The sequence below is a fragment of the Dermacentor andersoni genome, chromosome 10 (assembly GCF_023375885.2).
Source record: "Dermacentor andersoni chromosome 10, qqDerAnde1_hic_scaffold, whole genome shotgun sequence".
Lineage (NCBI taxonomy): Eukaryota > Metazoa > Arthropoda > Arachnida > Ixodida > Ixodidae > Dermacentor > Dermacentor andersoni.
This window is the reverse complement of record NC_092823.1, coordinates 123,360,633-123,388,275: the sequence shown is the minus strand read 5'-3', so window position 1 is coordinate 123,388,275 and position 27,643 is coordinate 123,360,633. Positions and strand designations below refer to the sequence as shown.

Here is a 27,643-nt window from a genome sequence, read left to right as displayed (position 1 = left end):
ATCGTTGCAATACGCCAAATAGTATTCACAGCTAATTTTCATCAATGTTTGGAGCGAACGTTTGGCACGGACGTTCTCCACCGTATCTATTCCAACAACCGCATCGCAGCAAGGTTAGCAAGGAAATGTTCCAGCTTTACCGCTTTCAGTCCAAAAGCCGGAACCTCACGTTGTAACCGCAAAACTAGGCGAGGGTGGAAGTAGTCGCACAATGCTATGCTGACCCGCTGTAAGGGCGTCGTTACACACCTCGAAGCAATGCCTTCTCCTCCCCCTTCACTTCCCTAGCTCGTGCACGATAAGCTGAGAAGGTGGAATCAGAACAAAAGAACGGTTAGGACGCCCACTTCCACCGTAAGGGGGGGGGGGGGGGGGAGCATCACTCACGACGACCGCGGTGGTCCACCGCGAGATTATGCGAGGGTAAGTGAAAGACAGAGAGGGGATAGCCGAAGTGCGTGTCGCAACAAGTGCCCAACGGCACGTGGAAAGAAATCAACGAGTGGCCCGCCACCCGTAATGGTCTCCACCCACCGCAACCCTTCCAGTTCGCCGTGGCCCCAAACGATGACGCGGACCGCCGCTCGTCGCCCGCACGCATCGTTCCGTCCTAGCAGCCACGGCAACGCTGGACCTCTCGGAGTACGAGCTCGCTGCAGGGTTCCGCTACCGGCGGCGGCGGCGCCATGACCGCTCGCGGTCCGGCGGGATACCCCGCGGCCCGCGTCAGGCACGGGTTCACCCAGGACGGTTTCGACACAGAGTTCGCCCAGCAGAGGCCCACCGCGAAGGGTCGGATTGTGCCGCGACTTCGACGCGCGTTGGGACGCAAGTGGAAGCGGCGTGGCGTCAGGTCACGGCTGCTGGGATGCTTCCCCATCGCGACCTGGTTGCGCCACTACGACGTGAGGCACGACCTGCTTCCGGACCTGCTCACGGGAGTCACGCTGGCCGTGTTCCACGTGCCTCAGAGTGGGTCTCTCTCTTTATTTTTTCAATCTCTACGCTTCGTCTCACCAACTCCGAGCACACGCATGCAAAGTTGTGGGCCTCGTCAGCCAAGGAGAAATGAGAACCTGCGGAGGTATTCTGTAAGACTCCACCTAGTGGACATGTCCATTTCGTCTGCTGCTAAAGTTCTGATTGGATGGGCTGGGCTGCGCGTCCACAGTAGCCAGGCGCAACAGCCAATCAGAACTTCAACAGCAGACGAAATGGACATGTCCACTAAGTGCACTCTTACAGAATACCTCAGTAGAAGTTTGCTTGTGATCGCCATGGGCGTGACGACGCCTACTAAATGGACAAGCTTCACGGAAGGAAGTTAGTAGCCTACGCTGGGCAAGCCCTGTTCCCTTCCCTGGAACACGCAGTTCGCTCTCGCTGCTGATTGGCACGAATCCTAGCCGGCACTGCACTGCATTGAGTTGGTAAGATGGAGTACGTATTTTGGGGCCTGCACATACGCGCGTTGTGAGCTTGCCGAAAGGGTTGCGGGCGCTGGTTTCCAGAGAGGCATGTGGTCATATTTTAGCGAGCGTTGACGTGTGTAGCCTGAAACTGCGTGTAAGCCACGCCCCAAATGGTGCTGGCTGAAGATAAGGCGGGAAAGTCTGAGTAATCAGTGGCTCTGGGCTAGTTGCCACACAACCACGTGACTTGGCGTACTCCAAGATGACCTCAAGCCCCACTTCCACCTTCGCGGATGTCTATGTGTTCGCGCGTTGTTCCAAGAGTTCCAAAGTGACCTGTGGCCCGCCTGCACTCTCGGCGCCATAAGCTTCTGAACTAGGTGTACCAGTCATTGGTACGCTCACAACGACGATATTGTAGTCGAGAACGCGACCAGCAGCTATATAATATCTAAATTCTGCAGTCCCACGTCTGTTAGGGAGAGTTATAACGTTAAGTAAAGGACGAACACACAACGTACGCAACTTAATTATGACATGCAGCTAGCCCAAACGGCTACCCTCTTAACCGACGTCGGTGTTCCCTACTTTCCTGATGAGAGTCTGCGACAGCGGTACGTGGCCTAGACTTCCGTAAGACCGGTGCTTTTATGGGCTGCTATGTCGACGTATCGACTCGTGAACGCCGTACACGACACATGTTTCACCAGTGGAAGTTGAGGTCAAACTTGACTGCATAGGGAAGTGCGGGCTTTAGGCTTAGCTACCACACTGCGCCGGTTTATGCGCTTCCAGAGATCGTTTTATTTCGATTTGTTACTCTAAGGGTCATTGCAACGTTACAGAGAGGAAGTTTGTTTACATAGGCAAAAGTTGCCTTTGACCGACCAATTATAACTTGCTTATTGAAGGGTGAAGTAGTCGTTGGGATTTCCCCGTTGCTTCTCTCTTTAGTGACTGTTGCTCGGCAACAGTTGTGATGTAACTGCAGAGCTTGTACACAGAATTCTGACGAACAGTGAAATCAGCGTTACAATATGGTCGTTTGAACACGTGTGACAACAGTTGCGGGCGTCTCACAACCCTTCGGAACGCCAGCGGTTGCCTTATTCCTGTGTCTTGACGACCTGCATCGTTATCACCCCGACGTGGGAAAATATTATTGACTGTTCAGACGAGAGGTTGCTTCCTCAGTGCGCGGGAAACCTCATCACCCCACGTCATGCCAGTCGCAAGCCACAAACTCTGTATCTTCTATGACACATAACAGCCGCCACAGAGTTAGCAGAAGTGGTGCTGCTCGCTACGAATCGTTACCAACTTGCTCGATTCGTCATCCTTTTAATTTGGAGTCTGTGTTTATGAGGGCGGTCTGAATTTGTTTAAAACGAAAGCAGACTTGAGCGATTCCTTCGGTTATCAACTCTTTCAATGCTGCAGCAGTAGGCTCCCACAGCGGCTACCGCAATCGTAAGAAAAAAACTTGTTCATTGCGATACGCGCCACGTCGTTCTCGCCCGTTGCGCTACGTTGTCTGTTGTATGTCCTCCGAAACGCCCACAGACACCACCACTCTCGAAGTCGATGCAGTGCGCAAGATCACGCATAAAGGCGTGAGATCAAACGCTGCGCAACGGCGTAGTTGTTAGCGCGTCCCGCTCCCAAGACGAGGGTGCGGGACGAGGGTGAGGTGGTATACGTGGCCGGTGCAGGAATGAGATAAGAACTTAGGTGGCAGCGTCGTAACGCGGTGAAATTGACACCAGAGAGAATCGGTCCGACAAGTGACCACGTGACAGTAAATTTTAGTGTCTTCCAGCGCCGCGGTGCTCGCTACACTCCTCCATAGAGACAACAGTTGGCGCAACAACACGTGGCTGCCGAGCTCACACATTTCGATGAAGAAATGTGTGCGTTGCAATAAACGACCGAAGTTTCTCGAAACTATCGATATATAACGCGTACGGAATGGTTGGCAAGGCACCCGAACAAGTGCGCGTCGATTAAAACCTCGTCGAGCAGGGTCACGTGTTGGGCCAACGTTTCGAGAGAGAAAGGGCCATGAGGACGGCTTCGCGGAGAGTCCGCTTGCCAATGCTGGTTGCGTGATGTAACACTCCCCGGTAGTCTATTTCCTGCCTCCGTGCTTATGACCATGAATTTAAGTGTACATACATACATATATGACCTCGTCCTTACCTTAATGAAAGGGCAGAAGACGGACGTAGGAAACGCAGCGTCGACCTTCTACCTGCCGTCGCAGTAAAAGTTTCCAGATGGCTCTTTGTGATATAATTGTGCGAGAGCCTGTTCGAATGCACTCACCTTATTTTTTTAAAAATCAAAGTCTGAGGTTTTACACGCCAAAACCACGATCTGAGTTATGTGGCACGCCATAGTGAGACACTCCGGATTGATTACCGTGCACCCAATGCATGGTACAGGTGCGTTTTTATTTATTTATTTATTTATTCATTCATTCATTCATTCATTCATTCATTCATTCAGTACCCACAGGCGCCAAAAGGCATTACAGTGGGGGGAAGGTTTTACAAAACAGTTATAAACGTTCACAAAAGATTTTCTTTCTACCCGACGTGAGAGAGAACAACAACAAAAGTTCAACAGAAGTTACAGAATTTTCAAAACACGGTAAGTTATACATGGGCAGTTCAACCTAAAGGTAAAAGAAAAGGGCTAGTTGAGTCACTTCAACAGGGAAAAAATACATCATTTGACAGGACGTTGACGACCCTGGCAGGTAACCTATTCCATTCTTGTGTAGTTTTTGGAAAGAATGTACTCTTATACAGTTCTGTCTTGCATGGAACTTCTCGTACCTTTAGCGCATGGTCCACGCGTTGTGATCGGTAATGAGGCGGCATTATATATTTGTCCCTTTCTATACCAATTGTACCGTAGCATATGGAATGAAAAAGCTTCAGTCCCAGCCTTCTGCGTCCTACCTCCAAGGTATCCAATTTAAACTCTTCCTTAGCGCTCGTAACGCTGAAATTAACTTTGTATCGACCTGACACGTACCGCACACCTAGATGCTGTACCCTCTCAAGTTTATCAATGTCACGTGCGGTCGGAGGGTCCCACACTACACAGGTGTACTCAAGGACGGACCTTACGTATGTTTTCTATAGCAGCTCTCGTGTAGACGTGCTGAACGCTCTGGAGTTCCTACGAAGAAAACCTAAAATTTTCCCTGCCTCAGCGGTTACATACTTAACCTGTTTCTGCCATGATAATTCACACCCAGGTATTTAAACTGCGTTACTTTAGCTATTAAATTGTTATTCAAGGTGTAAGAGAAATTTATAGAGTTCTTTCGAGTGAATGTCATGTTGACTGTTTTGGTTAGGTGCACTTCGCCTCCATCGAAATGCGGCCGCCGCAGACTTTATTTTTCAAGATCGCCTTGTCACTGCAGGTTTTAGCCCTTTTAGTCCGTCGACGAATGCGACAATTCGCGACTGCGTTGTAGCGCTTCGTGCAAGAAGCCAGCAGCTTCCTGCGCGCACGCAAGTCCCCGCCGCTCATCTCTGTCGGCTAGCATTTGCGGCGCTGTGGTCGGCCTTGAACGTTCGAACTGCCCAATACCGACCGATTCGACTGACTGCCTCTCACCGATAACCTCCCACTGCTCGTGCCGCACGGACGACTGTTTACGTTGCGTCAGACCACGCTCGACTGACGTCGTATAGGGGGGTGTTGACGGGGGGACGTGGTGGCGCGTCAACCTTTACAGACCAGAAAATCTGCAGAGCGTAGTACACAAATGCGAGCGCGCACGCTTGATGGCGGTTGATGGTTTAATGGGTGACAATATGTCCAGCTGGTTATACCAAAGGATTTCGTGGGAACGAGGCTGCCGAAAGTTCCAGTGTCATCCGGAAAGAGAGACAAAGGCGTTTAATGAAACACAGAGTTTTTTGCCGGCGGGCGCGTATAGTCATGTGTACGCCATTCCGCGCGCAGCTCGGGTAGGTGGCATTTCTTTTTTTTTTTAAACAGGAACCTCAATGGTCGGAACGGGACCTCCGTGGTTACACCGTCATATCATAGCGGCTACGGTCAGAGAAAGCTTTTCGTTGATGCCAGCTCTCTTCAGCGAGTTCTGGAGAGATGCCGCACGAGTTAAGGTCGTGCGAGATGTGCCGTGACATAGCTGCGCGCCTCGCGGCAATTAAATCGAGAACGAAAGCGCAGTGCATGACGGACGAACGTTGTCGTCTGTTGCCGGCGGTTAAGCCTGTTCGACCAATGCGCATATCAGGAGTGCTGAAAATATTTCCTTACGTTATTATCTCATTAATCATTATTGTGTTTGTACTTCGCAGTGAGAACGAAGTAGGGGGACACATGGATGCTTTTTCGCCAGGAAAAGCATCCCACCAGAAGGTCGTTCTAACGAAAGCAATTAAGCGCTTTGGAGGCACTTATTACCGTCCCTCCTAACAATCGCCCAACAAGCGCCCATCGAACTTCTAGCTCGTTTAGCTAGGCCAAAGCGGGAGACAGTGCCGGCCATGGACCACTTACCAACTAGCGCTTAGTCATGCCTGCCGACATCGAATTGCACAGTTGCACTTGCAGTGGAGCGAGCGCAGGAGAAACGTTAGCTGATGTCGAACATGGCTCCTGCAAGGAGACGAACCGAGCATCGTGGTACAGGGGGAGCGTGCTGCACTGTCGAATCGAGAACGAATGTGCTGCACTCCCGTAACTGCATGGTGCAGAGGGTGCAGTCAAGTTGAAGGTATCCGCCAATCAAGCTATATCGATACTTTTGAACGCCGTCGAATTCTCCTTTTGCTCCTTCGGGCAAGTGTGAGAAAATGTTATCCCCGCCGAACTAAAAGAAAAGTCAACCAATAAGAAAGAAAAGCCGTGTATTCGTATTTCGGAGATGTCTGGCGACAGTAACATGATTAGAAATCAATCTTAAAATTGTGCGTAATTGGTGATGATATGTTTTATATATTGTGATAATTATTGGGAAGAGCGGCGCATGCTGAGTGGAACATGTCCCGTGACCTAAAGAGGCCTCAGAAAGGGTCATTGAAGAGCGGCACTTACCCAGGGCTAGTAAGCGAACTCTTTACGGACAATGAGAACACGCACGCACCCACGTTGGCGGCGAGGAGGTGGTACATATACAATGGCACATGCCCAGTGACACATATTGGCGTGTGAGGAGAACAGCTAGATCCGCAGGCAGATAGACACTCGGCATCGCGTTAGATCTTAAGAACGCTAGTCGCATTTAAAAAAAAGCAAAATTTTCGTACAATTTTCGCCGCTATTAAACGTGGCGCTCGTGCCGCTGGAGACAAGCCGCAGAAGACGAATCGGCTTATAATTAACCAACACATGCTACCACTATTCACGTGCTGATCAATGACTCTGTTCTTTCTGCAGTTACGCAATGAAACAACGAGCTCTACCTAAATATCCTCACGTTACAAATATTTGCCATTAAATGCATCATTCCTTTTATTAGGTGAACAGCCTTCTAGAGGCGTTCGGCTATTTGCTCCATTGGTCAGTGTATTCTGCGCAATTTTTTATATAGCCTTCAATTTCTCTGTCAGTATGATTAGTATACACTATGAACAGAAGCGGACGCGGCACGGATCTATGCGGAACGCCACAAGACAGGTAAACAGGGGCTGTACATACGCTTAACGAGTGCATCAAACTGTTTGCGAATATAAAAAAAAAATGCGAAACGGTTCTAAGGCGACTATCACTTCCTTTATTTCTGAAACGGCTTTCGTTCTCCAGTCGTTCGGGGTGACGAAAAAAGGTTTTAAGCGCCGATTTCGCAAAGTTGCGCACGATACCACGTACGCCTTGGCTACGTGGCTGGCAGTGCACAGTTATTATTTACACAATACAAAAAACAGATTTCTTGTACTCAGCAACAAAAAAAAAAAAACATTCTGCGCATTATTGTTTACGTCGATGACCGCAGTACGTTGGCCACATTGTGCAACATGGCTACGCTAATCCGGCATTATTAACGCGACCGCGTTAAGTAGCCCGTGTCGCAGGAAATCCGGCGTCTAGTGTCGGACGTCGCCTCGACGAAGAGAACGTGGAATCAAATTCCGAAACACGCATACCCAACCCCTTCTCTACCACCAAAGTTGCTCACATCTTGTCTTTCATTCTTAAGAAGGTTATCCCTCGGAATATTGAGAACAGCAGCCCAAGAACAAACGTAATAAAAGAAGACACCGACAGCGCATGTCCTTTATGTTAGCTCTTTTCGTAGTGAAATATTAAAAGTGCGAAACAAGAACAGGAGATCGACCCACGCACGAGGCCGCGTTTCTACCAGAAAGCTCGTCTTCGTGCATAGCGTTCGCAGCCAACGTTGCCCTGTAAACCTTACGGTTACATAAGCTGCAGTTGCCAGGAAGCATGAAAAGCACTAAGGGGTCTTGAACGCTATCGCGTTCCAACTCTTAAAGGCGAAGCTTAAAGGGCAACTCCGACGATTTCTCGGTGTTCATTGACGTTAATAAAATTTTGAATATATGTTCTCTTTTGCATTCCGATTATTTGTGCCAAACTATATGGCTGCAAGTGATTCAGTTTTCCTGAAAATTAATTTTAAAAATTGGCTGCGTTCCGGACTCATGTCTTTCTACTGGCCGCCCTGTGTTTGCGACGTCGGAGTCTACACCTCACTGTCACTGAAATCGTCGCTTATATCGCCACTGTCTAGTTCGGAAAATCTGTAAAAGCTCCCTGTGTCGTCAGGTGACATCATTAGCTTCGTTCCACGTGCACTGTGTGTTTAGCACGCGTTCTGCGTGTTTGCATTATGGCAGCGATGAGTGACGTCATTCACTCATCGTGACGTCACACGAAGCAGCTACGTGTTCCGGTATCTCGCTTATTGGCTATTTAAAATTTTAAATTAGCGATGAAGTTCTCAGCAAATTGAACCACCCTACAGGTGACTGGACCATCAATACCATTTGAATATGGTAATATCCTAATATGGTTAAAAAAGCGCCGGAGTTGCCTTTAAGCATCCTTCAAACTTTTTTTTCAAAGTCGCATTCCAGCCGGCCTGTTTCGTGACCACATCGCGCCACGGAAAAAGGAAGGACGCACAGCCGCAGAGTCACGTGTTGCGCGGGCGGCGATGCGTGGAAAACGCGCCGTTTGGCCACGACCATTTCAATTCGCGAGCGCGATGTCGCGTGAGAGAGTCACGTGAGAATATTGATGCCCCTTCATAAAAAAAAAAAGATATATAGAGCTAGAGGAAATTACGGGAAAAGGATGTGATGGAAAGGAGGTCGTTTTCAGTCGCCCCTATAGCGGCTGCGTTGGGTTCGTCGCCTGCTGCTGCGCAATAATTCTCCGCTATAGGACGTTGCGACGCGCTACTAATCGTGAGGATTCTCCGGAGCTAGCGTTGCCGTGGCAACGACAACAATGTTTCCGGGTGTCGAGGTCAGCGACGGAATGCATCAGCTGCGTCAAGCAGGGCCGGTGCAACGCTAACGATCGTATTCCAATGTAATTCATTTCCGCGCTTCGTCAGCGGTTTGAACACTGCTTTGCCCACGTCGTCACCAAGACCAGCCGACCGCGAACGGTGGATGATAATGAAGGAATGGAATTGTGAAAAGGGTATCGTTACGTAACGCCTGCCTAGAAAGCGAGCGGCATGGGCAGGAGAGAGCGGCGGCAACGAACGAAAGAAAAGGCCCGTTTTGTGTACATGCAAAAGCTTTAAGGACGGTTCCCCCCCCCCCCCCCCAAAAAAAAAAAAAAATATGCCGCGGCCACAGGCAAAATGTTGTGCGATACATAGGTCTCGCTGCCGTTGCTACATAGGCAACGACACGCGACTGTTTCTTATTGCAACAGAGCATGTTGACCTATGCCGAAGAAACTTCTTCCAGAACCACAAGTTCGTTGTTCAGATAGCGAATGACACGCGCGGGTAGATGCGTCAACAGAGAGTGCATGGCCGTTGGTAGCCGTCCAAAATGTTCACGTAGCGCGTTAACATATGAGGCAGCGGGCGTCGTATGCTACTTGAAGGGCACGATACCGGGCACTATACACACATGAGTTCACATAAATGGTGGAGTTGAGGCGCTCTTTACTATACTTCATTACCTAAACCAATAGGCAACATGACCGCAGTTACACGTAAACAAATTCTAACGTAAAGATGTATGACGCTGAAAGTATGTAAATATAATAAAGTCATGTGCAAATGACGATGTACGAGCGCAATTAACATAACAACGCAGTGATGACATGAGATGCTTTATATAATCACGTGCATTATATAACGTTCACACACAAAACACGAGCACATGCATACTAGACTGTGGGCGCACCTTAAGTAAATTATTTTTGATAGCCTGGCCATACAACATATCTTGCTTTGCGAGTGTTCGGTTGCGTTAACAGCTATGCTAAATGTCACTAAGCAATGTGATCGTTTTTAACCAGCTAAACTACTCAAGGTAAGTTTTAAGAAACACCACAGAAACAATAAGCAAATAGACTAAGTGTTTTACACGCGTTAGAGGCGTGCACAGGTGTCCATCACACTCGTCTTTTCTTTTTTTCAGTTGCTGTTCTTGGTGAGAATGTGCATATAGAAATCAAATATAAATTCATTTTGTTTCTATTTCATCGGGCTTCCACGGATAAAATGGAAGGAGGTCGTTAAAAGTGCGCTGGCGTTGACGAACGAAGGACATTTTAGCGGAAGTCACTGGAAGGTGACTGTCAAAGTGAAGCGATAGCCTCCGTGCATACCAGCTGATTTGTGAGGACACTTATTGGGTAGCGTTATCGTTCAATGCTATATGAGGCGTGTGAGTGCCGCGACGTACGAACATGTCGGAGTGAGCTCGACAGGCATCTTCAGCCCTACCATGCGACGAGAGCAGATACACGCTAATATTTCTCTCGTCCATATATCGGCTGAAGAGAAGGGGAGCCGAGGGGCCCAACTGGAAAGTGAATAGCTATCTTTGCCTCTTTCGTCTGTTTACCTGCTTGGCGGCGGTCGGTGTGGTTGGTGGTCGGTGGTTGATGGTCGATAGTCGAACTATGAATACAAACGCGCCGAGGGAAAGGGCAAATGATCTCGCGCAACCGAGTTGTGGGGAGGGGAGGAGGAGAGACGGTACTGTCGTACGGGAGCTTTGTGGAGTGCTTGACAAGGAAAACGTTCGTTCCTTCTTTCTTTCGTTCGTGCGTTCGGGATATATCGCCTACACTGATAACTGTCATCGACGATTTCTGCACAATCATCTTTAGTCACAACAATATGAAGCTAACGAATAATAAAGCCAGGAAACCATAGGGGGAATTATTTATTGCTTTCATTGAAATGTAGAAATTATCAGGTAAAGGGAAATGAAAGTGTACCAAAAAAAAGAAAAGAAAAATTACTTGCGTCGGTGGGAGCAGCATCCGCATCCTCCTCATTACGCATGCGATGCCCTCACCACTTGAGCTACGGCGACGGCTCTTCCCGCATCCATGTTTACGGGGCTTTTATGTGTGAGTACATGACTTGACCCTGGGTATATATGCCAGCCCCACTCGCGACCATGGTGCGGATGTGGAACTTCCTTTTGACCGATGGCGGCACGCAGGAGGTCAACTTTGGGAACAAGCAACAGGCCAATGAATCCTCGTATGCTACTTGAAAATAGATTGATGCTACGAGGGCAGACTGGGCGTGCCGGTAGATTACGAGAGAGGGCAAACCAAGACAAGGACAGAGCCTTTTGTGTCGCGCTTCCTTTATCCTTGACTTGGTTTGCGCTGTCACTATTTCGTTAAGCAAGTGTGACTGTCTTCAAATACTGTGAACAGCCTAATGTCTTCATTTGACTGGAAAGATGCCAGTGAGAGTCTGTCTGCAAACGCGATACATAGGGTAGAGGAAATGAATGCATTTGCATAGCTGTACTGAATATATGACAGTTGCAACGCGTAATCAAGGTTGCTTTGTTTTCCTTTTGTTTATCTTGCCCGTGCTTGTGTAATGAACATGGCTCCTGCTCCCCATTGTCGGTGGCCGGTGCTACACTCTTTAAACATGCGTTTCACTAAGTAAGTGAACCATCATAATCTCGTTGCGCAAAAGGTCCGCCAGCTAATTGAAAGGTATGTGCAATAATGTTTCGCTTACTAACAAGGAACCTCTGCGGATCAAATGTTCTTCAGCATCGGCTGTTCCTCCGGTCGAACTTCTTACCGCTGTTATACTGCATACCGTTCACTGTCGTTCTGCATAAGTTTTACTAAGTGGAACATGGTAATATCGTTTCGCATAGGCTCCGGCAACTAATTGGAAGATGTTTGCAATGATGTTCCATTTACTAACAAGGAACCTATGCGGATCAAATGTTCTTCAGCGCCGGTTCTTCCCCCGGTCTAGCTTCTTGCCGCTGTTATACTGTATATCGCTCTTACTATCGTTCTGCATAAGTTTTACGGAGTAAGTGGAACATCCTAATCTCATTCTGCAAAGGCTTTGCCAACTAAGTGGAACATATTTGCAAAAAAAGATGTTTCACTTAGTGAAACTCTTGGGAAGCGAGATTAAGAGTCTACATGTCCTACGCGCTCACTCCTTCCCAGGTTTCGGCTACTCCCTGCTGGCCGGGGTGTCACCGATCTACGGCCTGTACACGTCACTCTTTCCCATGCTCATGTACGCAGTTTTCGGCACCTCCAGGCACGCCTCTATAGGTGAGCTGCACACTTCTAAGACCAGGATTATGCTTATCTCAGGAGCTCCCATATTATTATATGACAAAGAGTAAATTATTTTTCTCGGTAACTACTACAAAGTTTTTATGACGTCTGTTGTATTCAAACAAAAAAAGCGAATATATCGACCGTCGAAGTCTTTCTTTATTCAGGCCCTTAGTCCTTTCTTTACTTTTTTACGAAATTTCATGAAAATTGTAAAATTTAAGAAAATAACATAGAAGTTGAAGAATCAAGTTTACAACTCTGACTTAGCAATAAAAAAAAGTGATATCACAATTCTGTGACCTGCACCTTTTGAGACATCAAAAGCATACGAAATTGATGCGCTGTATACCACTGTATAAAATAGCACCGATTTGTAAGTACAACCTTTGCAAAATGCTTGTGAGCATGTAACAAAAATGGTACAAATTCTATTCCAAATGGGTCCAGCGGTTGTCTATGAGGGTATTTCTGCATTCTACATGTACCTGAATCTGGACTATCAGAGCTGGCCTCAAGACATACCTTCCTCTTAAAATTGGGAAAGCGTTGCCGCGAATAAGCTATCCGTATACAAACGTGCAAGCCAGCTGACAAGAGAGTTAGCTGAAACATAGCAATATTTCCTATATTATCCCTATCTAGAGGTAGCTACCTAGCGAGACTAATTAGATTTATGAGGGCTTACATAGAAAAATTAGTGACAGACGTAAATATATATGTCTATCGTCAGTGATTCTTCAGGCGGAAGAATTCCATTAGTTGTATAAATCATGATAGCTTTTTTTTTCGATACATCATTCGAAGCTCGTGTTGTGACCTGTGCACGTCCAGTGTTGCTTTCTGTTTGTGGCCTTTAGTTTTTCCTTTGTACGCATGTTTGTTTCTTGGTAAAATCAGTTGAGAGTCGGCGCGTTTCATATACTTTCTTCTGTCTATCGTCGTTTGAGTTGTTTTCCCTGCCCCGCCAAGGTATCAAAACACCAATTTTTTCAACTCTTGTTCCTTGATTTTGGGAAGTTACCGCAAGACTTGAAGAAAGGGACACCGAAGCGGTTGCTGTCCCTTTCTTCAAGTCCCGTGTTTTCTTGTGGTAACTTCCCAGAATCATGAATAACCAACTCGCCTACACCCACACTATGCCATCTTGTTCCTTGTTTCTCTCTTCCAGGTGCCTTTGCTGTGGTCTCAATCATGACTGGCAATCTCGTCGAAGAAAACAAGAACGAGTACACCGCCGCTGAAGTTGCCACGGCATTATCGTTTCTCGTGGGCCTTTATCAGGTACAGCCGGGTCACGACTGCACATGACACTTCTGGACATGTCCTTCTCAGTGCACAATACAGTTAGCACCACTGCAAGATTGCGTGCTTGAATCGGACGGCTCCCCTGCCGTGTATTAGTCTTCTTAGCAGACGTTGCTATCAGTACAAATAGTTTTAGGTCAATGTCCCAAAAGTAACTCAGCACGTGAAGAAAGCTATACCTACGCTGCTGCAGTTCTCGAAGTCTACGGGCCTACATGTTATAGTTTAGGATTATTCTCTGCTGCCACATGATCTATGTGCACGTGCTTTACCTGTGTTTTGCTCCTGCCTTATTGTGTCCTCTTACGCTCTATCACTCTAAATTCTTGCATCTGTCCCCCCAGTGCAAGGTAACGAACCGTAACTACCTCTGTTTAACCTATTTGACTTTCCTTTGTCTTTTCTTCTGAGCAGACAAGAGCAAACTTCTCGCCCATTGTGTCTTCTGTGCTTCGACGGGTGGACGGGATCACAAGCAGAAAAAAAGATTTATTCTGTTCTTTCGGCTCTGAACCAATTTAGAGCGACAGCAGCAGGATCCTAACTGCGAACACGACAATCTTGCCTGATGTGGCCTCCGTACGGCATTTGTGCGAGATCTTATCGTTGCTTCCAGCAGAACAAGCAAATTTGTGCGGGATTCTGTGCGGGGGCGTTTTCATCATCGTCATCAGACGTATGATGATGATGATGATGATGATGATGATGATGATGATGCGTCCGCACAGAATCGCACACAAATTTGCTTGTTCTGCGGGAAGTGGCCAGCCAGGTAAAAATGTGCAGGGAGTCCTAAATGCGAATGCTATGCTTCTTTGACGAAATGAAATACCTTGTGTGGAATACAGCACCAAGAACTCATGTTTTCATATATATTTCCGTGCTTGACGGAAACGTCAACGTAGTGCTCCATTTCAGTGCTGATAATTAGTGTTCACTGTTGTATTAGAAGACCGTTAGATCATTACTAAATTCCAAATTTATTCGTAACTAATATTCCAGTTCCTTTAATAAAAAATCGAATTATCTATGACTGAAATATCTGGAAGGAATTGCGATTTGCGACACCGACAAGTGGCCACATGTGACTGAAATCTTCATGCTAAAGGCATTTTTTTTTTCTGTTATGTCTCAACCGTGTTTCGAGGAAACTATATGAATAAGGAAATTAAATGACAGTTAGTCATAATTCGTGAATGAACTCGGCTTGCGTGTAGGTGTCCATCTACAGGATACTCTTCAGAGAAAAAGTGATCAGGGACATGAAGGCCCTCTGGCAAGGGGGACAAGAGAATGGGAAAAGTGGCAATAAAATATATCAGCATGCAATGTACAAGTGATGAAAAGGTGATAGTTCGGATGTAATGATGCTAGAGCTTGCGAATTAAGTCACTTAAACGAATAAGGAAGATTTAAAGCTTGAAGCATGTTCTGAAGGAAAAGGCATAGAACACACTAAGTTTGCTAGATCTAGTGGATCTTAGGAATCGGAACTCATTATCGGAGACCTTTCGCCTCTGCAGGGTGAACATTCTGACGAAATGCAATACTCTGTTTCTAATGCACCGCGGTTGTCGCGATAAGTATTGACGGCTATTTCGAACATTTTATGTGCCTTTGTATACTTTATGTGCCTTCTGCCTGTGCTATTGATTACGCAGCTACTGTTCGGCATGCTTCGGCTGGGCAGCCTGAGCGTCTTCCTCTCCGAGCAGCTTGTTAGCGGTTTCACAGCCGGCGTCTCGGTGCACATAGGCTCCAGCCAGCTGCCAGGACTGTTCGGCATCAACGTCACCGTCTACTCTGGCCCTTTCCATCTCATCAAGGTGCGACATGAAAAAAAAAAAAGATTTCGGCAGAAACTTCTCCTTACGACTGTGGACGTTGTTGCGATTAGAATTTAAGCGATCTAGCGACGCAGCGTGTTGCGAAAACGCCGAAACACGTCATGTATCAGGCGTGTACAGCAGCGTGGCTCCTCTCTCGCGCTTCTCTTTGAACATGCTGCGCCATCTGGCGACGCCGCTGCGAAGTTTGCGCGTGGCGCGCGTCTGAATACAGATGGCACCGGTTGGATTCCGCCCAGCAGTGGATAAAATTTAAAGTATTCCTTTTCTTTTGCCATTGAAGAACTGCTCATAACCAGTGACCCATACCCACTGAGCCTACTTCGCGTTAAATCAATTCAATGTAGAGTGGCACACACCCAGCGTCACATACCCAGTGATTCAAGTTGACGCGAAAGAGGTTCATTGAAGAGTGGCTCAGACAGACAGACAGACAGACAGACAGACAGACAGACAGACAGACAGACAGACAGACAGACAGACAGACAGACAGACAGACAGACAGACAGACAGACAGACAGACAGACAGACAGACAGCAAACTGGGTGTAGTTCTAAAACTCTCAAACACTGCTAATCGTATTAAAAAGTATGGCAGATCCAGTGCAACAACTGCAAAACAATCGTGCAAACTCGCGCATAAGAAGTAACGAGAACAGCACAGACACCGACTACTAACCGAAAGGTTGTACAGTGACATAAACAGAAGAAAGACTCGAAAGACGCAAAAAACAACTTCAAAATGTCGTGTGCCACACTTTTCGGTAACTTTAGAGACATCTGTTGAATGTTATTTCATCACTCCTCCATGAAATTGCCTTCTGGTCGTGAGCATATTCGAAATAAATAGGCATGCAGAATATTGTAAAGCATATTCGTCACACATTTTAGAGTAAATGCATGCTGAACTGTTTCAACAGGTTGGTACGCGACATCCACAATAGAAAGAAGGTTTCGTGCAATTTGTTTTTCAGCTGCTTAATCTTTACAGGCTTTTATTGCTCGCTTTCTAGGGCTACATCGACTTCTTTCACCGCATAGCGGAGACTCATCTACCCACACTCGCGCTGTCGGCAACTAGCTTCGTCATCATGCTTCTCATCAAGATACTACTCGATCCAGTTCTGCTCAAGAAGATCGGCATTCCCTTCCCCATCGAAATGGCTGTTGTGAGTTTTGTCTCTTAACAACATCTAGCCCGGCAGCTTCGATTTTGTGACATAACATTCGAAAGCTCCTAAATAAGGTCTGCAGCCTGACTTCAACTGTCGAATTCCGCCACGTCGGCGTAATTTGAGCCAGTCGGAGAGGGCGTGACTGTCCCGTGAATCAACCACAACAGAAAATGCAGCGAATTTGACAGCGCGGTGATATATGGTGCCCAGACCCACGCTCTAGCGACGGTTGCCTCTGATTAGCAAAAAAAAAAAAAAAAAAAAAAACAGATCCTTAAGGCTATGCATTGGTAAGCTGCATCCACCGGAAGTGATTGCATAGCCGGAAACACGTCATGGAGTGATGCGACTGGTTTGCAGAAACAGATTCGGCTCTTGCAATATTTAATTTTTAGGTGTTATACGGTTTTATACTTCATATAACGGAAAAATGGCATGTTTAACAGGGAGAGTTTTAGATTGCGTTTAAAAGTATTACTGTTTGCGAAACCCCGCGCTACGCGAGAGGTTTTCGGCAACACCAACGCTAGAAGCGACATCTTGCGACGCAGATTTAACCACAGGTCGTGCAAAACTAATGCTGCAGTGACTTATCTTATTCTACTTAACTGCCGGTGTAAAGCGTTCACAGCAACATGATTGTTTACTCGTAGTCTTTTAATGACTTTCCTTCTACGACAGCATTCACCCAACACAAAAATAGTTAAAACCTATTGTAGTTTTAAAACTTTTTGTGCGCAAACAAACAGGGACGAAGAATAGGGGCAATACAAGGACGAGCGCTTCTTCGTCCCTGTTTGTTTGCACTCAAAAAGTTTTAAGATGAATCTGTTCCAACTAGGCCGACTCGCAGTTATGCTATTGTAGTTGCACCAAGCGTTACATGATGTCGGTACCAGTTTTGCTTCCGTATGCTACTGAAGGGTAACTCTAGGCCACTGTATGCAACTGCCGTCGAGGGTTCCGGTAATCCGTAAGTGGTAAGATGTTTAGCACAAGCTAAAAACTTTCTAATGTCATGTCTTTACTCTTTTGATGAATATAAAGCTGTAAACATTTATAATTTGGAGTCTTATGGCAGCAGCGTAAGTGTACCGTCAACTGCCGCTTTCGAAACGAAGCGCTGTACTTTTTATTATCAGTGCATACATAAGCTGAGGGCATGGTATACAAGCACCTTCCAATTTGTAAAGACGATTTCAGATCACGTAACGCGCCATAAACACGGTAACATTTATAAAAACACATAATTTCCCTTTTCAGGTCATTGTCGGCACACTGTTGTCACATCATCTAAACCTCGAAGGTTACAACATGAGCGTCATCGACCACATCGCGCACGAGTGAGTATCTCCATGAATCAATAACGGCGCGGGTCGTGGTTGTGTTGTCGTCTCTTTCTCTATTCGTTTTGTTCCGTCCCAAAAACTTAGTGCGAGAAACCTATGAGTGTGCACCAACAGCCTCGTTTCTTGCTTTACCGAGGCAATACATTTGGCGGAAATTCGCTGTCGGTATCGGCAGACACATTACATCAACCTTTTTCTTTCTATTGCAGCGTACGCGCTGTATGTTGTAATGGAAAACAATGCCACGTGAATCGGTTACCTGTTTGTGTTCTGCTCATTTGTTTGCTTGTAGCGAGCTTAACGGAATAACCCTTTTGCAGCCTGTCCGTAAATGCAATACAGTTTACGGAGTACCGGAACAACGGTGACATAACAGACGTTTAGCGTGTCCGGTATTCCGGCAAGCGCGGGCGGTTTGCCGGTTTAGTGGGCGCGTAAACGTGAGCGGCCAGATTGGTGGCGCCAGCTGGTGGCGCAAAGCTCAACCACACAAACACAAAGCTAATTACTATATTCTGCTTAGCTGCTGGTGTAAATTTTCGACAGTGGCGTAATCGTGTTCACAATTACGCCGCTGCCAAAAATTTGCACCAGTAGCGAAGCAGGATATAATGGGTTACTGCAGTTTTAGCACTGTGTTTGTCTGGTTGAACTCTATGCTACCAGGCGGCTGCACTGCTCTGGCCGCTCACGTTTACGCCCCCGCAAATCCGGCAATCCGCCCAAACCACCCCCGTTTGCCGGAACCGCGGACAGGCTGAAATTCTCTATTAGAGAGCTTTAGCGTGCCTGGTATTCCACTAAACGCAGGCAGATTGGGCGGAATATCGAATGAGTGAGTGGGGCCGCAAGTGTGAGTGGCCTGCATGGTGCAGCCACCTGGTGGCGCATAGCTCAACCAGATAAAACAGAGCTATTACTGCAGTTACAAAGTGTATTTTACTTCTCTGCTGACGTAAGTTTTCGGCACCGGAGTAATCGTGGATTATCGTGAACCCGATAACGCCGTTCCCGAAAGTTTACGCTAGCAGCGAAGTAGAATGCAGTTGTTTAATGTAATATAGCTCTGTGTTTGTCTGGTTAAGCTCTGCGCCACCAGGTTGCTGCACCGCGTGCAAGCCACTCGCGTGTGCATTCCTGCTCACCCGGTATTCCGACCGAACTACCTACGTTTAGCGGAATAGCGGACAGACTGAAACTCTCCATTGTATGCGCAGTTCGTCACACGCTTATACGCAAGCACACTACTTGACACCACAGCCCATGTGCTCGGGAAGCAGATTTCATTGGACGTGAGTGGTGGTGCAGGAAGCGACGTCTCCACATTCCACGTCCGTCAGAAGGCTGCATCCTCGGCAGGAGGAACAGTGTGGCCGTGAGTCAGAAGTGCAGCCTCGTGTGAAAACCACCCCTTAGACGACAGAATGCCTGTGCGTTCTGAGCCGTGACGTCATGCAGGGCAACCGAAAATCCATTATTGTGATAGAGAACGCTGACGTAGCCTAAAGCGTTCATTCTTTTCCCACAGCATGGTTCTTAATGGATCGTTTTCCTAATTTGAATGTGCAATTCTCTGCTTTTCAAAACTGCGCAACTAAATGCGGCGCCAATGAAGGTTCAAATGAAGGCGAAGTGGTAGCTGCACACATCCTGAGCTTTGTCTCTTGCGCATGATTTCATAAAGAGAGAAACATCTACGTTTTCGATGTCATAAGTGCAGTGTGCTCGCACACGCCGATTGCGAACTCACAGCGCCATCGTTAGCCTGGCAAACTGCCTCACGAGAAAGCTAGCTTAACAGCTATTTTATTTATCAATACTGTTGGCCGTTGGCCAGGAGTATTGATATAAATAACAAAAAAAAAAAAGATCCTTTGGATTGCATTCGGCTTCTGTTGGCTAACATCCGTATGCCCCCGCAGCGCACCGGCCATCGAGATTTCAGAACTTGATCTGAACTCGCGCTTTCACTGTCTGCAAGCTGCTTCCACGTTCCTGCGCACATTAGAGAGATTTAGGTTAGGGGACGCAAGCGGCTTGCGTACGCAAGAAATAGGGGCCACGGTACTGCGCATGCGCAGACACCTACGTCCGCGTGTGCGCATGCGCAGTACCGTCGCCCCTAGTTCTTGCGCACGCAAGCCGCTTGAGTCCCCTAACCTAAAGCTATTTACTCTAGCACGATTACGCTATGCGAAAAAGACGTGATCTACAGGCCTTTGTGAACGTCTTCAACTGGAACGCCTTTCATGTTTGTGTGTCTCCGTGTGTGCGTGCTTCTTTTAAACGCTTTCCTCCCTGTCCTCTTTCTAACCCCTATCTCCCATCCCCAGTGTAGGGTAGCAAACAGGAAACTGATATCTGGTTAACCTCCCTGCCTTTCCTCCTCATCTCTCTCTCTCTCTCTTTCTCTCCGATGAGTGGACGAAGTCGAGGAGTACGCTCTGTAAGCTCGGCCACGCGTTTCTCCCGCGCAGAATGCCCAGGCCACACTTGCCTGTGTTCTCAATGCAACTGCTGTCGCGCGTGGCGGCGCCGGCTCTCGCCGTGTCGGTGGTCAGCTACGCCATCACCGTCTCGCTGGGTCGCATATTCTCCAGGAAGCACAACTACGCCATAGACCCAAACCAGGTGGGTGTATGCCGAGCGATCGCGGTGCGCGCACTCGATCGCACGCCAGCGACTGCCAATGGCAACCAGCGTGTGTCCTTCGGGGATGGCACGAATATTCTCTGGGATGCGAGTTAAGTCCCTCGCGAGATCACATTTTCCGCGTCCTGCGGTCACCCCTTGCATGAGAGTGAAGGACGAGGCATGCTCTATGCATGGCACGGATTTCTTCATCAATCTGACTTACGCTTGCCCCCCCCCCCATCGTGTAATGATAAACCGGACGTTTCTCTTCGGGTCAACCTCCCCGCCTTTCGCATCTCATTTATCTCCAATAAAGCCTGGGCCGGTTGGGACACCACAGTCAAGATTTTGTAGATCCATCACTCAGGCAAAGCACAAGTGAAAAGACACAAGCAATGCAGTGCGTCTCTTTCCTTGTGCTTCGATTAAGCATTGGTCCTACAATATATAGCTAATTTCTCTCTCTCTCTCTCTGCACAGACTTGCCGAGGCTTTCTTACATAGTGCTTGGTAGTACGGCAACAATGAACGGCAGCACTGCTTGAGCGTTGGTAATGATGGTGGCGATGATGATGGTTAGTACTGCCTACTCCTTCCACTCTTCCCAGGAGTTCCTGGCCTTGGGTGCGTGCAATCTGTTCGGCGCATTCTTCGCTTGCTTCCCGGTAGGGGCGTCAGTACCGCGGAGCTCCATACAAGAAGGCGCTGGAGGCAAGACGCAAGTGGGTGTGACTTTCGTTTATTTGTTTATATTACCCTGCAGCCTCTTATGGAAGCATTAAGGAGGACAGAATGTAGCGAATGAAGAGACAAACAACGCTTTTAGGTGTCACGACCTAACGCCTAAGAATGGGTCGGCATTGTTCTGCTCGAATGCATCATGCATTGTAAATGTATGAATAACAACTCATGAAGTACAATGATGCATACTACGTGTGACTGCTGGACATCATTGCGGGTTGGCCTCACACGAAATTACAATATGGTAAGACTACCTGATACCATATAAATAACGCAAAAATGACCAAAACCGCAAGCTGTTCCGCATGAAGAGACAAAAATTGTTAACTTTGAACACCACAGCTACTACTACTACTACTACTACTACTACTACTACTACTACTACTACTACTACTACTACTACTACTAATAATAATAATAATAATAATAATAATAATAATAATAATGATAATACTGCTACAACTACTACTACTACTGCTATTGCATATATGTAGTATCTGTACTCTCTACCAGGTCGTCAGCTTCGTCAACTCTGTCATCATTTTCATCGTGATCACCTGCCTCAGCTCCTACTTCGAGAAACTTCCCGTGGTAAGATGGCTGCCGCTTTCTGCAGACTTTTCACACATCTTCAATTGTGCCTAAATTACACATCCTCATCCCACTATTGAGAAGTTTGCTCACAAATGTGATTCAAGTTCAATTAAACTTGTTGAGTGACACTGCACATAAAGGGGTGCTCATAGAATAACAGAAGGACAATGTTTATTTTGATGAATGTCTATGTATTCTTAATTACAAATCAGGTCACTCAGTTAAATTTATTCATATTTGTACCGTGTGCAACGCTATTGCAAAAGCTCGCGTTAGCTGGCACAGCTTATGCAATTTGGTTTACTTAAGTTATGCTGCCTATTCAGCATAAACTAATTTGCAAGCTAATGCTAATTGATTATCATTATCTCTTTCTAGATATCTGGCATATTTATGTTGTACCGAGTTAATACATCTTTACCTCAGTGCTAGGGAGGGTGCTGACAAGAATAATTCAACATTGAGATTTCGGAGTGCAACAATGCACTCTCACAAAGAGGTGCACAAAGAATAACAAAAGACAACGTTTGTCTTTATGACTAACGAGTGACATTAATAACAAATCAAGTTCCAAGGTAAAAATTATTCATATTAGAAACATAGGTAAAATGGTTTGACGCGATAAATACGGCAGAGAAAACGGCGCTTCAAGCTCGTCGTACGTCTTGCCTAAGAAGCTCATTTTCCTACCTCTCTCTTCCAGGCCATTCTCTGCACGATCATTTTCGTTTCACTCAAGAAAGTGTTCCTTCAAGTAAAAGACTTCCAGCGCTTCTGGAGGATATCGAAGATCGATGGCGTAGGTGAACTATCACATTCATTTTCTCGAAATATTGCTGCATAACAATAGACGCTGTGACATGCTCACGAACACGGAGTCATCTGCCGTGGTTGCTTAATTCATTCGGCATTACGCTGATAAGCATGAGGCCGCGAGATCAAATCCCGGGCGCGGCGGCGGTATTAATTTCGTTAGGGATGAAATGCAAAATTACTCTTGTGCCGTGCATTAGGTGGGCGTCAAATAGCCCCAAGTGTTCTAATTTAAGCCGGAGTCGCCCACTACGGCGTGCCTCATAATGAGATTGTGGTTTTGGCACACAAAACCCCAGAATTTCATTTCTGTTAAGACTGTGTAAGATGAGGAGGAAAAGGAAGGAAGGAAGGAAAGGTAGAGAGGTCAACCAAACGCACGTCCGGTTTGCTACCCTACACAGGGGAAGAGATTTAAGGGAAGAAAAGAAAGGAGAGGGAGGGAATAAGGTACTATCGGTGTGAATACGTGCGGATGTCAACAACTGTACGCTTATAATCGGTCACTGAGGCCAGTCGCTTTCATGAAACGTAGCAGTGCCTGCGTAGCTTTGTAAGCCTCATGCCCGAGTGTCTTGAAAGGGGCTCAATCCGCTAACGCCAGGCCGGTTTAATGTTGCTATTTGTTTCTCTCCGTTCTGTGCCACTCTTGCCGTCTCCTGTTCACGGCCCGCTGATACTGTTGATATCGCAGCCGCTTTATTAGCGGGGCCAGCAGTATATGAACGGGAGCCATTCCTGTCACCACAACGAGCACATCACGCCTTTTTTTTTTTTTTTTTTCAGAACATTTGGATGGTCTCATTTCTGGCCACAGTGGTGGTGGATGTGCAGTTTGGACTCGTCATCGGAATCATTTTCTCGCTACTCACTCTAGTCTACCAGATCAAAAGGTTAGTCCCTACTTTATCAGATGAAACTCGCTTTAAGAAAAAATAAATTGTCATAAAGTTAGCTGCAGCATATACGATAGCAATACATCCATTGACAGGTACTCTTAAATAGATTTTATGACAACTCCTCGTCTAGTACCTCTAGATTTTTTTTTCTTTCAAGAAGCGGCAAAGAAAAAAACATTGCAGCCTTTTGTATCATGCGATAGCATTTATTTTCGACAGTGTGTCGCCCCACCAATTCTCTTCAATCTGGCGAGCTACTAGGGCTGCCTCGAAGCTGAACTAATGTAAAATAGTAAATTCTCGTACTTTGCAGGGCTCATTCCATTAAAGCCACGGCTGCGGTGCAAGTGCTCTACTATGATTTCGCAAGCGCAATGCAATGCCCCCAATATGGGTTGCGTTGTAACTACTTCTCAAAATGGTTTTAAATGGGTCACATTCAACTTGGCATCAGAAAATAAGCAATTCCTTTATTTCCGATGGCAATTGAACTTTAGACTTTGTACCAATCGCATGCGCTGGAGGCGTAATTGGTTACGTATTCGCAAAACCGTATATATATATATATATATATATATATATATATATATATATATATATATATAGTGGGAATATTGTACTGTAGCATAAGTTGTTTCTTGCTCGCTATCACAGGCACAGACTCGTCTAAAGACCACAGGAGCAGAAGACACCGTCACAGATTTAGATAATAAATGCATTGAAACTTATGAGCGGGTCATAAGGCATCGTAAAACTGAAATGCTCTCGAATTTTCTCCATCGAGGGCTCTTAGTCTCCAAGATCCCTTCAAACCCTTCACCACAAGTAAAGTTGTCATATATATATATATATATATATATATATATATATATATATATATATATATATCGCATTCTCATAATCATTAAAGCTAAATTCGGAGAAAAAAATAGTTCTCGTAGTGATTCCCACTAAGTAAAGGGTATTGCCAGAAAATTTTGAGGCAGATTGCATTTGTTTCTTTGCTAGTAATGAAGAGTAGAGCAGACTTGGATTTTTTCGCGCATCTTTGACGAATGAAAGAGTAACAGAGCAACTTTCTGCTTCCCCAGTTACCACAGGTTCCCACCCTTACAATCCATTTCAAGATTAAGAGTACATCAGCGAGCTTGTACGACATATTTTTTTTTTTCAGAAGGTGGCGCAACGAACGGAAACGCGTATCCTTGGATGCAATACAAGTGAAGCTCAAGTTAACCAAGTTGATGAGATTCTAGACTTATTTCGTTAAATCGATAACGTCGTTAAATAAAAAAAATAGATTTGAAGCATTCACACCAATAGGAATACATTTATTCGCGAGCCAAAAAAAATAATAATCTTGGCTCAAGAAGCTTTGTCGGAAGCATGCATACATCGCAGACAGTGAGCCTGTTGAAGGCGGGTGACAACGTCAAATTCCGCCATGTTGTAGAATTCACCATCTCCTCAGCTTTGATTCGCACAGAGAGCTGCTACAGCCTCGCTGATTGGCTCAAAACGCCAACAAGCCAACGTGGTGGAATATCTATTTTACCGTCATGGTTGCCGGAATACATGGAGCAAAGAAATAACTTGGAGACAGCATTGCGCTACATGGTTTAAGCAAAGCTAGTTGGCCCAACACGTGATCGTCGCGTCAGAGCGCGCGGTAGGTTTTAGTGGTCTCGCTCTGCGAACAGAGCTACGGCAGGACAGCCAAACAAGTGCGTATGGATTAAAAACTACCTGGAACCAAACATTCTCGGCTAATACGCAGTGTTTCTGAGGTCACGTGTTGGACCGACACCAAGAGCGAAAGAAAAAAAATAACGAAGGGAATGGCTTTACGGAAAGTTATTTTGCCAAGGCTGATGGCATGACGTAACGCTCCCTCCTGACTGTTTTTATTGCTCCGTGCCGAAAATGTCCCATGACTCTGAGCTAAGAATGCTGAAACCGTGGAGCAGGAAGTTTCGTAAAAGATGAACGGCCCTTCAGAAGCCGGCATGGGTCCACTAAAGCAATGAACAAATTTTGGAGGCATTTTAAACGCGATAAGTTATCTGCTTATTTTCCCATATTTCCTTCCAAAGCTTTTATAAATCGGCCGAGACATTGAGTTCACTGTTGCTTCGACAGTTTCAATGCAATGCGCTCAACGCGTATGTCGGGGAACCGAAAGCACTTGGTTAAATTGAATGTTCCGTAAAACCGGATTTTGTTAAATCGAAGTATGAGTTTACGCATTTTCGGGCACACATAGCGACGACCTCATTACGGGCACCGTTGTCTTTCCAGGCCAAAGGCTTGCCTACTGGGCAGCATCCCCAACACGGACTTCTATGTTCCGGTGAAGGACTATGGCGTTGTGAGTTCTCAAACTGCTCTCACATTTTCGGTTGGCATTTTCATCCCGTCAAAATCGACATTTTTAATAGCGATACTGAAATTCTGCAGGAGTAAAGCCTTCCACGCACTAAGTATGAACTCACTCAGCTCGTTTTCAGGTTAGGCACACTCAAAGCTCATAAAAATGTAATAGCATGCGTTATCTTATAAGCATTTTGGCAACCCTATGCGGCGTTCTGCAAATAGAAATAATGTCTTTGCAATCTGTGATGCCTAGAGGAAAACTTGGTGTAATTACAAGGAGTGCGTACAAAGTAACTTGAGAGTATCCCACTAGCTTCACGTATAAATTTCGACGTGCATTTCTATGACTAAAAATTAATAAATAATCTTCAGAAGCTTCTTTTTTAACCAGGCTGCGTTCGTTCCTTAGGGTCATTCACTCTTACAGCGAACAGATGATTAACAACCAATTCTATACAATTACCACTTTCCTTGGCGGAACCGTTGCAACGCCCAAAGCATATATTATATATTATAATGATACTGATTCGGATGGCCCTCATTTCAAACTAAAACGGCTTTGAGCACTTCAACGCTTCTGAGACGTTTGCAATGAGTGCACTTCTCCCTGTACAAAAGTGCCAAGAAGCACGTTTTGCAAGTGCTTCTTTTTTTTTTTTTTCCACGCGTTTCGCACGTAGTTTGGGAAATGCATGTGTTGTTCGCTCTTCTTCTCGGCAGGCAGCGGAAATACCCGGAGTGAAAGTGTTCCACTTCGGCGGACCCATCCACTTCGCAAACTCTGACTACTTCCGTTCCGAAGTGTCCAAAAAGCTCAGGATTGACGTCAAGTAAGCACAAAAGAAAAACAAAAACAAACGGTGGTCTTAAAGAGGAAGCTTTAGCTCTTGGCCAAACTCAAGTCTCCCAGTTGAAATACATGTGAACCGCAGAAATACTTCTACGAGACATACTCTCTACCGACCTGAATAAAATGTGTTGCATTTCAAAGAGAAACAAGCATTCTAGTGAAATCTGCAGAAAGCGTAATATTGATTTAGGGGTAGTGCGGTTTTACAGAAAACGGTGAAAATTGGTCAGGTAAAAAAAATAAATGGAAGGACGAATTTTTCAAACCCTTACCTCCGCACAAAAGACAGATGTCACATTTTTTTGTAAACTGCGTCGGTTAGAGCATCTCGAGCGAACCAATGTTATGTATTAATTTACAGCTTAAGATAATTTGTTGCAACATTTACAAGGGTTCTATTAAAGTCTTATTCAAAAACTAATGGTGTATTTCACAGGGATGCATAATACATCAAGTTTGTCCGCTTTAGATGTGTTGTTAAGTGCAGTTTACATATTTGTGGCAACCTTTTTTTATTGCGGAGTTTCAGGGTTGTACACTGGGTACTCGAGTTTCTTCTTCGTCAGTTCAAGCAACCTTTCTAGAAAGTGACGGCCTAAATTAAATATGGTTTAAACTTCTTTGTTTTATCGAATATTTAATAAACTTTTTCAAATAGATACAACAATCTTCATCAAAGACCAGTGCAGTGGTTGCCGAGAAACACGATTTCTCAGCCACCATGAATTCAGATAGCAGCTGCCGAGCGAAAGCTTTCTCATGGCTACGTGATTTCTGCGCGATTCTGCATCGCATGCGACAACTGTCGACGGCAGTTAAACTAGTGACCGAAGATGCGACTCAAGCAAAGCGGTCTAAAAAAAAATTATTTTGAAC

At 46.1% G+C, this 27,643-nt stretch overlaps 1 protein-coding gene across 1 annotated transcript; it reads left to right on the top strand.

The window, feature by feature from the left end:
- The first annotated feature begins 686 nt into the window (after window positions 1-686).
- LOC126543675 (prestin-like) lies at window positions 687-26,007 on the top strand. Its single transcript, XM_072284737.1, has 12 exons — window positions 687-972; window positions 12,069-12,179; window positions 13,357-13,469; window positions 15,155-15,319; window positions 16,353-16,508; window positions 17,778-17,857; window positions 20,341-20,494; window positions 21,752-21,829; window positions 22,536-22,631; window positions 23,432-23,538; window positions 25,843-25,912; window positions 26,002-26,007. The coding sequence occupies exons 1-12, from the start codon at window positions 687-689 to the stop codon at window positions 26,005-26,007; spliced, it is 1,422 nt and encodes a 473-aa protein (XP_072140838.1).
- The last annotated feature ends 1,636 nt before the right edge of the window (window positions 26,008-27,643 follow it).